General features: G+C 39.3%; 1 protein-coding gene across 2 annotated transcripts in view; it reads right to left on the bottom strand.

The window, feature by feature from the left end:
* The window catches only part of SOS2 (SOS Ras/Rho guanine nucleotide exchange factor 2), a 120463-nt gene that overhangs the window by 4989 nt on the left and 101075 nt on the right, over positions 1–14399 (bottom strand). For both annotated transcript variants that reach the window (XM_007535794.3, XM_060175009.1), the window contains 3 exons: positions 11791–11907; positions 9276–9537; positions 7227–7268 (listed from right to left, as the gene is read on the bottom strand). In XM_007535794.3, the coding sequence (XP_007535856.1) occupies positions 7227–7268; positions 9276–9537; positions 11791–11907 (421 nt within the window). The remainder of the gene's footprint in view (positions 1–7226; positions 7269–9275; positions 9538–11790; positions 11908–14399) is intronic.

Genomic DNA, 14399 nt, shown 5'->3' with positions numbered 1-14399 from the left:
AACGATGAAAGAAAGTTACAGATGACAACTGAGTCAGAGGCCTGCATAGCAACCAGCTCCAACAGCTGCAGGAAGGCAAAAGGTGGCAAGAAGGAAGCTTTCAAGTAAAAAAGCAACAACAACAAAGTCCTGAGTGGTCTGGCCTTAAGGAACACTGTACAATGAAAATGTAGGAAGACAGAAAAACAGATAGTTAATAAATAAATAAATAAACAAAAACCCCAAACTAATGAGGCTACTATTAGCTTCTAAAAACAAACAAGAGATGAAGCATAATTACCATATATACTATTTGATTTAGCAATAAGACTTGTCCCAAATATGGTAAGTATATTAGGTGTCTTCATCTATGCCAATAGAACAGCAGTGAATACCATCTAAAAGTAATGGCTCAAAAGAGAAAAATTAGTATTATTTTAAAATGTGGACACGACTGAGATTGTATAATTTGCACACATAAGGTCCTGGGTTCTATCTCTGGCATTACACATAATCTAGTAGTACTCTGATCTCATAATTTTCTTCTTTTCTCTTTGAAAAAATTTTTTTATTATCTTTATTTATTGGATAGAGACAGTCAGAAGTCAAGAGGGTGATAGGGAGAGAGACAGAGAGGCACCTGCAGCACTACTTCACTACTCACAAATCTTTTCTTCTGCAGGTGGGGAATGAGGGCTCAAACCTGGGTCCTTGCGCACTGTAGTACGTGCACTCAGCCAGGTGTGCCACCACCCGGCCCCTCATAATTTTCATTTAAATGTGGGCATGTTAGTGGAGTACCAAAAAAAAAAAGTGGGAAACATGAGGTAAATAATTTATTAATTGCATTTTAAATGTTTTAGCACTATTTGCATTTTATGTAGGTTATCAAAGTGGTAAATACTTTTTAAGTATAGGATTAGATATCTGACATCAGCTCAGATTTTGCTCCTACTCCTCTTTGTACCTGCATCTTTGTGAGAGTTAGGAAGTCTAGTGTATGCATTTTTTCTTTAAAAATTTATTTCCTTTTTTTTGCCTTTTTTTTTATTGTTGTAGTTATTATTGTTGATGTTGTTGTTGGATAGGAAAGAGAGAAATGGAGAGAGGAGGGGAAGACAGAGAGGGGGAGGTAAAGATAGACATCTGCAGACCTGCTTCACCGCCTGTGAAGTGACTCCCCTGCAGGTGGGAAGCTGGGGGCTCGAACGAGGATCCTTATGCCAGTCCTTGCACTTGGTGCCACGTGCGCTTAACCTGCTGCGCTACCACCCAACTCCCTAGCGTATGCATTTCTATACCTGCTTTGTTATTTTAACCCTAGTAAACTAGTTTTTTAGTTCATTTGCTTTTGTCACCATGGTTTACCACTAGGACTCAGTGCTGGCACTATGAGTTCACCACTGCTCCAGATTTAATCAGGGTTCTCGTGTGTATGCAACTAGATGTATGGCACCGCCTAGCCAACGGGAAAGTAGTTTTATTACATCTCTATAGTCTTGAGATTTATTTATTTATATTTAATATAAATAAATTTATATTATTTAATATATTTATTTATTTAATACATTGATCTTTATTTTATGTTAATGAGACAGGGAGATACAAAAAGAAAGACCAGAGCACTATTCAACTCTGGCTTGTGGTGATGCTGGGATTGAACCTGGGAACACAGAGCCTCAGGCATAACCATTGTACTATCTCTCCAGCCCTAGTCTTGCTTTTTAAAAAGGTCTTTGCATGTATACCTTTATTAGATAGTTTTAAGTGGACTGTTTACAGTACTTTGAATTTGTTAAAACTCATGTCCTTTCATATTGTATGCCAGAAATTCAACTACCAATTATTAAAATTTATTGTTAAATTCATTCTCACTCAGACTCAAGGTTACTGATTACTGAGATTTCATTACATTGTTTTAAAAAATTGTTTATGTAGATGTCCCCTCATTATCTCCCATACTAATATATATCATAGTTAGCTTTGTAATGAGGGCAGGGCGGTGGTGCACTATGTTGAGTGTACTTTACCACATGCAAGGACCTGGGCGGCTCACACCCTCTGCAAAGGGGAAGCTTCTCAAGGGGTGAAAGAGTATTGCAGGTGACTTTCTGTATCACTCCCCACTCAGTTTCTCTCTATCCTATCAAATAAAAATAATTAAAATTTAAATGATAATAATTACCTTTGTAATTAATCTGTGTTTTCTTTGGTCATTTTGGTTCTTGAAGAAATAGCAGATGTTGGCCTGTAATTTTCTTTTTTTCACCAAGGCTAATAATTTGTGTTATTTGACTTGTTGATATTTTACATCTCTGTAGTTTTTGTTTTGTTTTATTTTAGAAGTTCTGAGATAATGGATTTGCAGTTTCTTTTTTTTTTTCTTTTTCTGTATTCTTCATGAAACAGTTTTTGCAAGATGTATGTATTCAAAAAGGTTTGGCTTATATATTCTGTATACATTCTATACTCTGTATACATTATATATTCTGTTATATACATCAAAATGTATGTCAGGCTGGGGAGATAGCATAATGGTTATGCAAAAAGCCTTTATGCCTGAGACATCAAAGGTCCCAGGTTCAGTCACCAGAACCACCATAAACCAGAGCTATGCAGTATGTTTTGGTTAAAGAAAAGTGCATGCCAATGCTAACAAAGGGATTTTCAAAGTTAACCCAATTGCCAAATAATTTCGTTATAGCAATAACTATCTATTGCCTTCTTAAACCCTTAGACAGCAGGAAACTTCCCCTTTCTCTATAAAGCCCATGTTTCTCCCAGGTCTGGAACCTCTAGGGTGGGGTTCACTTTCCTGCATGCTTCTCTCAATTCATACCAACTGATACTGCATCTGCCGATGCCAACCCAATCAATGTAACCAGTACCACCTCAGTGTGTTTCACTTCGGACTGTATCCAGAGACATCAGGCATGGAATGCCAACACTTCAAGCTTCATTACTCTGGTGAGACCTTTCTTAGCTCATAGGACTTCTTAATTCCATTTGGGTGGTACACTTATTAACAAACCTCAAAACCTAGATATAGACCAGGGCCCAAGAGATAGGTCATATGTGAAGATGGCGACTTGGAGACAATACTTGGTGTGAGCTCCAGAAAAAAGCAGCTTTTAACCTGGGATTTCTCGGGAAAGGGTAGGATTTCTGACCATCAGTGGTGAGGGGGATTATGGGGTGGTCAGGGTGACACCAAAAAAGAGAACTCTTGGGCTGGCAAACAGAGGCCAAAAGGACAAAGAAAGGAAAATCTTTGGCTTGACTATTTCTTTTTTTTTTTTTTTTTTTAATATTTATTTATTTTCCCTTTTTTTGTTCTTGTTTTTTTTGTTGTTGTTGTGGTCATTGTTGCATAGGACAGAGAGAAATTGAGAAAGGAGGGGGAGATGGGGAGAGAAAGATAGGCATGTGAAGCGACTCCCCTGCAGGTGGATTCCCCCCCCCCCCCCCCCCCCCGCAGCTCCTTTGCACTTTGCTTTGCCCACATGCTTGTAACCCCTTGTGCTACTCCCAAACTTGACTATTTCTGAACTCACCCTTCTCCTGCATCCCAAAAGCAGTCCCCACAGGCTGGCCAGCTGCTCCTAGCAGGCTTGCTGTGGAGCTACTTTCTTTACCAAGATTCCTGGCCCAGCAGGGGTGTCATTTCAAGCCTCTTTTTTCTTTTTTTTGAAGGAGGCTGGAGCTCTATTAGAGTGATAGAATACTCAATCAATCTGGGCCTCAGCCCTGCCTGGGAAGACTAGCTGGAAGTTTTTTTTTTTTTGATACTTCATATAATTGGTTGCCTTTGCTTGTTTAGAAAGGCTGTGTGCAGCCAATATGGAGCACTCCAAGCTGCAGACTGACTGTTAGGGCTTTTTTACGCTATTATATTTATTATTATTCTTATTATATACATATGAACCTTTTCCCTCCTCTTCAGGTTGACCAAAATTAACTGATTGCTTTTGACATTGATAGGTGACTGAGTGTGCAAGCCATTGTGGGAGGAACTTGTTTCTCTCTCCCTCTTCCCTCCACCCTACTTTTTCTCTCCTCCTAGCTAATTAAAAAAAAAAAAAGTTAGGGGAAAAATATATACCTTAAAGCAAAAGTGGACAACAGTTTGCAGTGAGTCAGTAAATGCAGCAAGCAAATAGGAAGACCTAAAAAGACACCTTAAAGTACCTATTTCTACTTAGACCTAGCCCCCTCCTCACCTACCTCTTATTACACATTCCTCAATCACTCCAAAGCTAACCTTGTAAGGGCAAGAGAATGGCATACTTTAATGATGACTCTTTTGGCCATCCCATTCCTGGGGCCCTAGTCCTGTGATTCCCACACAGATATGATGGACCTAGACCTCTAACAGACCCCTTTCACCACTGTCACTGGTCATCTTCATCAGGAACAACATCATGAACCCTTTTGTGGGCCCCTATAGGACCTTGTCCTCAGTGTGGATCAACAATGGTAGGGAATGCTCCATTCTCCAAAGGAGGAAGATGGGTCCTGAAATTAGTGCAGCCTGAAATGATCCTAGTCGTAACCACAGAATACGAGCTCTGACCTACAGGGATGAAGAGGTTACATAGGCTCCTGTGCTGAATATGAGCCCCAGACCAAATTGATGGAGCTCACAATTAACAATATTTATACACTTTCCCTATATTTGGGAACTACTATCTTCCCTGATCCAGCTTTCTAGTCCTTTTTCCAACTATGACACCATTTCCCCAGACAATAACCTGGTCCACCTGCATATTAGCTGTCAAGCCCAGGCAAAAACTAGTAAAGTCATGGGCCTCTTTGAATGTACCTAAAATAGACCTACTAGCTTTTTCTAAAACAGAGACCCCAAATTTTCATCTGTAATATTCTTGCCTTTAGGTTCATGATTAGTCAACAATTTGTTCTGCTTTATATCTTAACTCTTTTTCAGCCACCAGATTCCAGATGCTACCATGATGCCAACCTGACTTCCCTATGCAGATGACCCCACCAATGTGTCCTGGACCCCTGCCTCCCCAGATTCCCTAGGGAAAGACAGAGACAGGCTGGGAATATGGATTGACCTGCCAATGACCATGTTTAGCAGGAAGCAATTACAGGAGCCAGGCCTCACACCTTCTGCAAACCATAATGATCTTGGGTCTCATAGGGATAAAGCATAGGGAAGCTATCAAGGGAGGGGAGTAGATACAGAGTTTTAGGTGTGGGAACTCTGTGGAACTATACCCCTCTTAACCTAGTCTTGTCAGTATTTTCATTTTATAAATAAAAATTAAAAAAGAAAAGCGCATGCCAAGTGTTAAGAACAAACATAATTGTTTTAGTCTAAATAAAGCATGTGATGTGAATAAGAGAGAGATCCAGAAGACCACCAGAAATAAGAATGCTCCTAGTCACTGATTATCAGAGAAATGCAAATAAAGACAATGAGATGCCACTTTACAACTGTGAGAATGCTTGCATTAGAAAAGACAAAAAAAAAAAAAAAAGAAAGAAAGAAAGAAAGAAAGAAAGAAAAAAGTAGTATAGCCACAGGCCCTTTGGAATATAACTAAAATATGCTCACTAGCTATCTACAAAATGGAGGACCCCCCCCCAACTTCATCTGCACTATTCCAGCCTTTAGGTTCATGATTGTTCAACAATTTGTTTGGCTTTGTATGTTAAACTTCTTTCAGCCACCAGGTTCCAGATGCTAGCATGATGCCAACCAGACTTCCCTGGACAGATGATCCCACTAACGTGTCCTGGAGCTCTGTTTCCCCAGAACCCCACCCTACTAGGGAAAGGGAGAGGCAGGCTGGGAGTATGGATCGACCTGTCAACGCCTATGTTCAGCGGGGAAGCAATTACAGAAGCCAGACTTTTCACCTTCTGCATCCCACAGTGAACTTAGGTCTATATTCCCAGGTTAACGAATAGGAAGGCTATCAGGGGAGGGGATGGGTTACGGAGTTCTGGTGGTGGGAACTGTGTGTACCCATCTTATCCTATGGTTTTGTCAGTGTTTCATTTATATATATATATATATATATGTATATATATACATATATATATATACACACACACACAAAAGACATATATATACACACACACAAAAGACAAACAAGTGTTGGTGAGGATGTGGGGAAAAGAAACACTTCTACACTGCTGGTAGGGATGAAACTGGCTAAGCCCTTATGGAAAACAGTCTAGAGACTTCTCAGAAAACTAAAATGGGCCTACCCTATAACCTGGCAATTTCTCTCCTGAGGATATTGCTGAAAGACACCTTTTTGAAGAGAACTATGGACACTCATACTCATAATTGCATAATTAAAAAAAATTATTATTTATTTTCCCTTTTGTTGCCCTTGTTGTTTTGTTGTTGTAGTTATTGTTGTTGTTGATGTCGTCGTTGTTGGATATGACAGAGAGAAATCAAGAGAGGAGGGGAAGACAGAGAGGGGGAGAGAAAGACAGACATCTGCAGACCTGCTTCACCATCTGTGAAGCGACTTCCCCTGCAGGTGGGGAGCTGGGGGCTCGAACTGGGATCCTTACGCTGGTCCTTGTGCTTTGCGCCACGTGCCCTTAACCCGCTGGGCTACCGCCTGACTCCCAATTGCATAATTTTTAATAGTCTAAACTTGGGAGCAATCCAGATGCCAATTACAAATGAGTATGTAAGGAAGTTGTGGTACATATATAAAATAAATACATAAATAAATAAATAAAATGTACAGCTGTTAGAAAATGAAGAAGTCATCTCCTTTTCCTTGTCTTGGATGGATACTGAAGGAATCACATTAAGTGAGCTAAGCCAAAAGAAAAAGACAAATATTGGATGATCTTGCTTATAGGTAGAACTTAAGAAAAAATGGGAGAACACCAGGTGAAACTTGGGTCAGATGTGGTGCATTGCACCAAAGCAAAGATCTCTGTGAGGAAGAAGGGAAAATAAAAGGAGAATATTGGGAAATAAAGAGGATATCGGTGCAGGATGGAGGGAAGGGGCCTAAATTGGGGTTGAAAATGTTTTGCAGATACCTATTGTGGAAGATGAGTAATTATAACCATGTATTAACAACTATACTATAAAGTATCATGCCCTCAATAAATATAAAATAAGGACTTTCATTTAAAAAATTAACTATTGATAAAATCCTAAATACCCATTAACAAATTTAATCAACTCAATTGTTAGCTTCACTTATAGTCATTTCATTAGTCTTACTTAAATTCTTACTTACTTGAATGTGGCAAAAGGACTGGAGCAAAGATGCTATTGCTACCTATTGGAATGAAAAAAATGTAATTTGAAAAGTTAGTATTAATTTATCTAAAATATGTTTAAATAAAGGAACATATAATAGCACATATGAAGCACATGCTTTAAAATTCTCTCTCCCCCTTCCTTCAATTCTTTCTCTCTTTCTTTCTGCCTCCAGGGTTATTGTTGGAGTTTAGTGCTGGCTCTATAAATCCACTGCTCCTGACGGTCATTTTTTCCATTTTATTGGATAAGACAAAGAGAAATTGAGAGCAGAGGGGGAGATAGAGAAGGAGACCTACTTCAACACTTGTGAAGTGTCCATCCTGCAGGTGGAGAGCACGGGGCCTGAACCCAGATCCTTGTACAGGTCCTTGTACTTTGTACTATGGGTACTTAACCAGGTGTGCCACTGCCTGGCCCCTAAAATTTTCTCTCTTATTATTTTTAATGGAACCAGGGCCTTGTACCTCTGTGATTTCATACCATGGCAGGACACTTTTTTTACTCAGAGAAAAAGAGGAAGGAGAAGTGTGAACTGGGACTTACTGTTATGTGAATGCCTCTCACATGGTACTGGAGCTCAAGCCTGGCAATGCAGGCACTAATCTGGTAACCTCTACCTCCAGCCCAGAATACAGAATTTCATTACCACCATTTCCAAGTTATTATTTTTTTTGTTTTGCCACCATAGATATCACTTTAACTCAGTACCTCTATGGCTCCACTGAATTTTAGTGGCCATCTTCCTCTCTCTGCTTTATGATAAGAGATAGATATAGAGGGAGAGAGAGAGAGAAAAAAGACACTAGCACCCAGCCCCCATTTTTTTCCTTTTATTTATTAAAATATTTTATTCCCTTTTGTTGCCCTTGTTGTTTTATTGTTGTACTTATTATCATTGTTAATGATGTCATTGTTGGATAGGACAGAGAGAAATGGAGAGAGGAGGGGAAGATAGAGAGGGGGAGAGAAAGACAGACACCTGTAGACCTGCTTCACTGCCTGTGAAGCGACTTCTCTGCAGGTGGGGAGCCGGCGGCTCAAACTGGAATCCTTCCGCCAGTCCTCACACTTTGCGCCACCCGTGCTTAATCTGCTGTGCTACGACCCAACTCCCCTTCTTCTTTTTAAACAGAGCACTGCTCAACTCTGGCTTATAGTGGTGCTAGGGATTGAACCTAGAACTTCAGAGCCTTAGGCATGAAAGGTTTTTTGCATTACCTTTAATTTGTCTCAACTGCCATCTATCCATTTCTTTTTCAATTTCTTTTTTTATAACTTATCTGCTTATTTTCTTATTCAATTTCTTGTTCTTTTTTTTTTTCCCCCTTTTGTTCCCCTTGTTGTAGCTTCGTTGTGGTTATTATTATTGCCCTTGTTGACGCAATTCGTTGTTAGATAGGACAGAGAGAAATGGAGAGAGGAGGGGAAGACAGAGAAGGGGAGAGAAAGATAGACACCTGCAGGCCTGCTTCACCGCCTGTGAAGTGACTCCCCTGCAGGTGGGGAGCTGGGGGCTCGAACCGGGATCCTTACGCCGGTCCCTGCGCTTTGCACCACATGCACTTAACCCACTGCGCCACCGCCCGACCCCCTCAATTTAGAGCAGTAATGGACCAAAAGGCACTAAGTATCATTTTGCTGAATAAAATATTATGCATTTTAAAATATATTTATGAGAGAGACACCCACAGTGGTCTGGGAGGTGTTATAAGTGGATAAAGGACTGAACACTCAAGCATGAGAGACACACACACTTAGAACCAGGGCACCACTCTGGCATATGTGGTGTTGGGGGACAAACTCATGCTTGCAAGTCTATTGTTACTGAGTCATCTCCCAGGCCATAAAGAAATAATATGCGTTTTATGCACAAATGATGTTTTACCAATCACTATTTTCATATTTTGATGTCACTTTGCAGGGAAAATCTAATTTACAAAGGATTCTATATTTCCCAAATTAAAATGAAACTATCTGAAATAGATTTTTCTTTTCCCCCAAATGGTTTAGAGCAAGTACATACCACAGGAACTATTGAGATCCACATCTAAAAACACACTAAGGTCTGAAGAAGCAGATACGGGTGGAGTAGAAGGTGTATTTGGAGAGGTTGGTGCTGACACTGTAGATTCAAGCTCAGTTTCAGCAATCCGACTAAAACTCATTTTACATGGCTCTCTTTCTAATGGTGTTGGGTGACCTCGCAGAGTGCCTGAAGTAGAGCCATGTCGGCCTGTGTTAGGCCTAATTCCAGGAGATTTCAAAGAAAAAGTTGATTTCCTAGGCTAGAAAAAAGAAATATAATTACAACTACTAACTTGCATGTATTTTATATTTATGCAATAGACTCCATATTCTTAACATATAGTTAAGAGATTACAATAAAATCCTAATCCAGGGAGTCGAGCAGTAGTGCAGTGGGTTAAGCACATGTGGTGCAAGTTACAGGGACCAGTGTAAGGATCCCAGTTGGAGCCCCCGGCTCACCACCTGCAGGGGCGTCATTTCACGGTGGCGAAGCAGGTTTGCAGGTGTCTGTCTTTCTCTTTCCCTCTCTGTCTTCCCCTCCTCTCTCCATTTCTCTCTGTCCTACCCAACAATGACAGCAATAACAACAATAATAACTACAACAAGGGCAACAAAAGGGACTAAATCAATAAATAATAATAAAAGAGTAAAAAAAAAATCCTAATCCAGAAGGACAGCCTATAACATTCTAGTAGAACATGATAATATAATGGGTTTAATGTTAGGACAGACTTAAATCTATGTATACCTCATTTACACTGTAAAAATAAATTAACTGAAAAACAAGCTTTTGCTTCTAAAACACTTGAACCTAACTCCTTCAAATCATCGATATCAATTTTATAAGTACTTATTATGGACATAATATACTAGGTGCTTCAGAAAAAAATCTTTTTTTTTCTTTTTAGTAGTAAATGATAAACATTTATTATAGCACTTTAAAGTTTCTGAAGAAAATTGCTATAATTGTTCTCCACCCTCAGCTGCATTGCATTGTCTTTTTAAAAAACCTTTGGGGAGTCAGGCGGTAGCACAGCAGGTTAAGCGCAGGTGGCACAAAGTGGCGCAAAGCGCAAGGACCGGCTCCCCACCTGCAGGGAAGTTGCTTCACAGGTGGTGAAGCAGGTCTGCAGCTGTCTATCTTTCTCTCCCCCTCTGTCTTCCCCTCCTCTCTCCATTACTCTCTGCCTATCGAACAACGATGACATCAATAACAACAATAATAATAACTACAACAACAACAACAAAAAACTTTTGTAGAGGTAAGTAACCTAATGAAAAAATAAGAAACCCAGGTTCAGATAATTTGAGTTAAAATATTTTTTAAAAAATTATTTATTTCCTTTTTGTTGCTCTTGTTATTTTTATTGTTGTTGTAGTTATTGTTGATGCCGTCGTTGTTAGATAGGACAGAGAGAAATGGAGAGAGGAGGGAAGACAGAGAGGGGGAGAGAAAGATAGACACCTGCAGACCTGCTTCAATGCCTGTGAAGTGACTCCCCTGCAGGTGGGGAGCAGGGGCTCGAACGGGATTCTTATGCCAGTCCTTGTGCTTTGTGCCATGTGCACTTAACCCGCTGCGCTACCGCCCAACTCCCAATTTGAGTTAATATCTTGTGTCAACATCTAACTATTTAGACTTGAAAAAAAAATTTAGTTCCATTAAGAACTTCAACTTTTATAAGTTAGAAAATGAGAATAAGATCCATGCCATGGCTGGTGCATTGTGGAACTATACTTCTGTAATTTTATTTACTTGTTTGTTTGTCTGTTTGTTTTACCAGAGCACTGCTCAGCACTAGTTTGTGGTTATGCTGGGGATTGAACCTGGCCAGATCTTTGCTGGCTCAGAAAACATTATGCAACCTCCCCAGCCCTACTCCTGGAAGTTAATCATGTAAACCATTATTAAGTCACTAATATATTAAATTTAAAAAAATAGCCATGTCATACAATTTTCATGATGAGATAACATGAAAATATCTAAGATTACTGCTTGCAACTGGTATATTACAAGTGTTTTTACATCTTTCCACATCTTCTCTTTCAGCTACCTACAACTGGTCTCATAGCTATGACATCTGCTGCACTGTAAACCCCAGGAATAACTAAGAATTGTGGCAGCAAATTGTAATGAGAAAAGTGAGTTCCAGTGGTGAAGCATGGGCCATGACACCCTAAAGACTGGATTCACATTTAAGTCAGAAAAATTAAGATCTATCTGTATGCTCCTTCTAGGTTGTTTTTATTTTCTTCCAACCTAGCTACCTCTCTCTTTATACTAGGAAGGATGAAAAATATCAAACAAATGGTACTAAGATAAAGAGTAAAGCAAATTTTATCAAAACACTGACATTTTCCTCTGCAGTATGTATAATTTTAGAAATAGTGGCAGTACTGCAAAACAAAATACTACTCAACATAAGTTAAAAATTTAAAGAGAAGAGGCTATTAAGCACTAGATAATATTCCTTGAAAACCAAAATTTTTCATAATTGTAATGGACTTACAAATCTAGGAGGCTGTTTGCAGTTTCGAGGTTCAATTTCTAGTGACTTGTTGAACAAATAATCTGTAAACTCTTTTTCAGAAGCATTTCCCATAGGATTAAGGTTTTCAAAGAATCTCTGGAATTAAACAAATACCCAGCTATCAAAAGGATAATCAGGAAAATGTAGGGATAGATTGAACTCAGCTCTATTCAAAAGTAATTTCAAGAATAATTGTAAACTTAGATTTATCTGTGCTAAAATCTAATAAAGTAACCTTTACATTTTTTCCAAAATATTTTTAAAATCTTTATTTATTTATTTATGAGAGAGAGAACTAGGGCACCATTCTGGATATGCTGGGTATTCAACTCAGGAACTCAAGCCTGACAGTCCAACGTTTTATCCTCCTCCATGTTTACATTGAAAATATATTTTTTAAAGATTTTATTTACTTATTAATGAGAAAGGAGGAGAGAGAGAGAACCAGACATCACTCTAGTACATGTGCTGCCAGGGATTGAACTCAGGACCTCATGCTTGAGAGCCTAATGCTTTATCCACTGCACCGCCTCCTGGACCACAACATTGAAAAAATTTTTAAAAAAGTATTTACTCATGTGTTTGGATAGAGACAGAAACTGCAAGGAAAGGCGTGGGGAGGGATAGAGAGTGAGAAAGAGAGATACCTAGAGCACTGTTTCACTTCCTGAAGCTTTCTCCCTCAGGAGGGACCTGGGGGTTTGAACCCAGGTCCTTGTGCATTGTACCCCACTCCTCATTCATTGTACCTGTACATTCTACTACTTGGCCACCACTTGGCCTCTCAGAATATTTTCTAAAAACTTACATTTAAGTATTTAGGCAGAAATTTTAGATGACATAGCAAAATGCAAAAAGAAAAAGAAACAGTAATTTTATTAGCCAGAGAACTCACTGCTAACACTTTATTACTAGACTATCCTTACAATATTTTATTGTGTTGGGAAACACAATATTTTTATTGTGTTAAAATTTTATTGTGTTAAATATTTTTATTGTGTTAAAAAATTATCTATTGCTTCCCCACCATTCCCAAAAGAATATGTTAGCCCTTGATAGGAAGTCTATACCACATGACAAAAAGAGTTAAGAGTTATTGATATTGTATTATATCTAATGTTGTATTATATTATATTAGGAGTTACTGAGCTATGAATGCTGTAAGTACTACTTCAAGTATGCCCAGCTACAATGTATTATTATTTCTTTTTTTTTTAAATATTTATTTTATTTAGTTATCCCCTTTTGTTGCCCATGTTGTAGTTATTGTTGTTGTCGTCATCGTTGTTGAATAGGACAGAGAGAAATGGAGAGAGATGGGGGAAGACAGAGAGAGGGAGAGAAAGATAGACACCTGCAGACCTACTTCACCACTTGTGAAGCAACTCCCCTGCAGGTGGGGAGCTGGGGGCTCGAACCCGGATCCTTATGCCGGTCCTTGCACTTTGCGCCACCTGCGCTTAACCCGCTGCGCCACAGCCCGACTCCCTGTATTATTATTTCTGTAGGAGAATACATTGTGAACTATAATCTGGGCCTCAAGAACATATTTTCACAATTCTACCAAACCCACAAGGCACAGAGGTAAGACCAATGGTGAGAAAATGGAATGAAAAAAGTAACAATCAGTACCTTATCATTATCTTCCTTCCCTTTCTTTTTGAGAGAAAGAGACAGTACTGTTTCACCACTCATGAAGCGTCCTCACTGAAAGGAGGGACATGGGGCTTGAACCTGGGCCCATGTGCATAGTAACTGAATGAGCCACCACCTAGCTCCAAATCCAGTGGTTTAAAAAAATATTTTAAATTATTTCTATGTTTTGGATAGAGACAGAGAAATTAAGAAATGGGAGAGGAAGAGGGGAAGGGAGGGGGGAGGGAGAGGAAGAGAGGTATTGTTTAACTGCTCTTGAAGCTCCTCCTGCAGGAGGGACCAAGGGCTTGAATCTGGGTCCTTAAGCACCATGTGTGCACTCAACCAGGTGTGCCACTACTGGATCCCCCAGTGTTCTTGGGAGAGGATTATTTATTTAATGTCCTCTTGGCACATGTAAAATATCTAAAATGGCTATCAATCAACATTAGCCATAAGTGGACTTTCTATTATCTATACAGACATCAGAAAATCTCTTTAACATTTTTGTTGTATGTAAATAAGTAGTAAGGACAGCACAGTCCTGTCCAGAGAAGGAACTTTTCTTTTGCGTGTAGTGCAAATTGAGAGGCAGAACAGAATCCCCACATGTGCTCTCTGGTCTGATACTTATTCTCCCTTCTGAATGCTCCTTGTTGTGTTGTGCCATGCCACAATTAATCAAGCTTTCTAGGTTTTAGTTAATTTCAGTATCCAATAAATTGGTTTGTATTGGCATTATTCCAGCCCTGATAATAATGTCAGTCATGTGCTGGAAATGGCTACAAGTTTGCAAAAGACTTAAGAAGCTGGGGGCTGGGGAGAAAGCATAAAAGAAACTCTTGTTTGGCTTAAGTTCATTAATATTGGGGAAAGCTGAACTATTAAGAGACAGAAAAACATGTCTGAGCACATGGACTTTGTAGCTGGGAATGGGTTTCTCTGTGCTCTTT

The sequence above is a fragment of the Erinaceus europaeus genome, chromosome 16 (assembly GCF_950295315.1).
Source record: "Erinaceus europaeus chromosome 16, mEriEur2.1, whole genome shotgun sequence".
Classification (NCBI taxonomy): Eukaryota; Metazoa; Chordata; class Mammalia; order Eulipotyphla; family Erinaceidae; genus Erinaceus; species Erinaceus europaeus.
The sequence above is the reverse complement of the archived record's forward strand: the minus strand, read 5'-3'. Positions and strand labels throughout refer to the sequence as shown.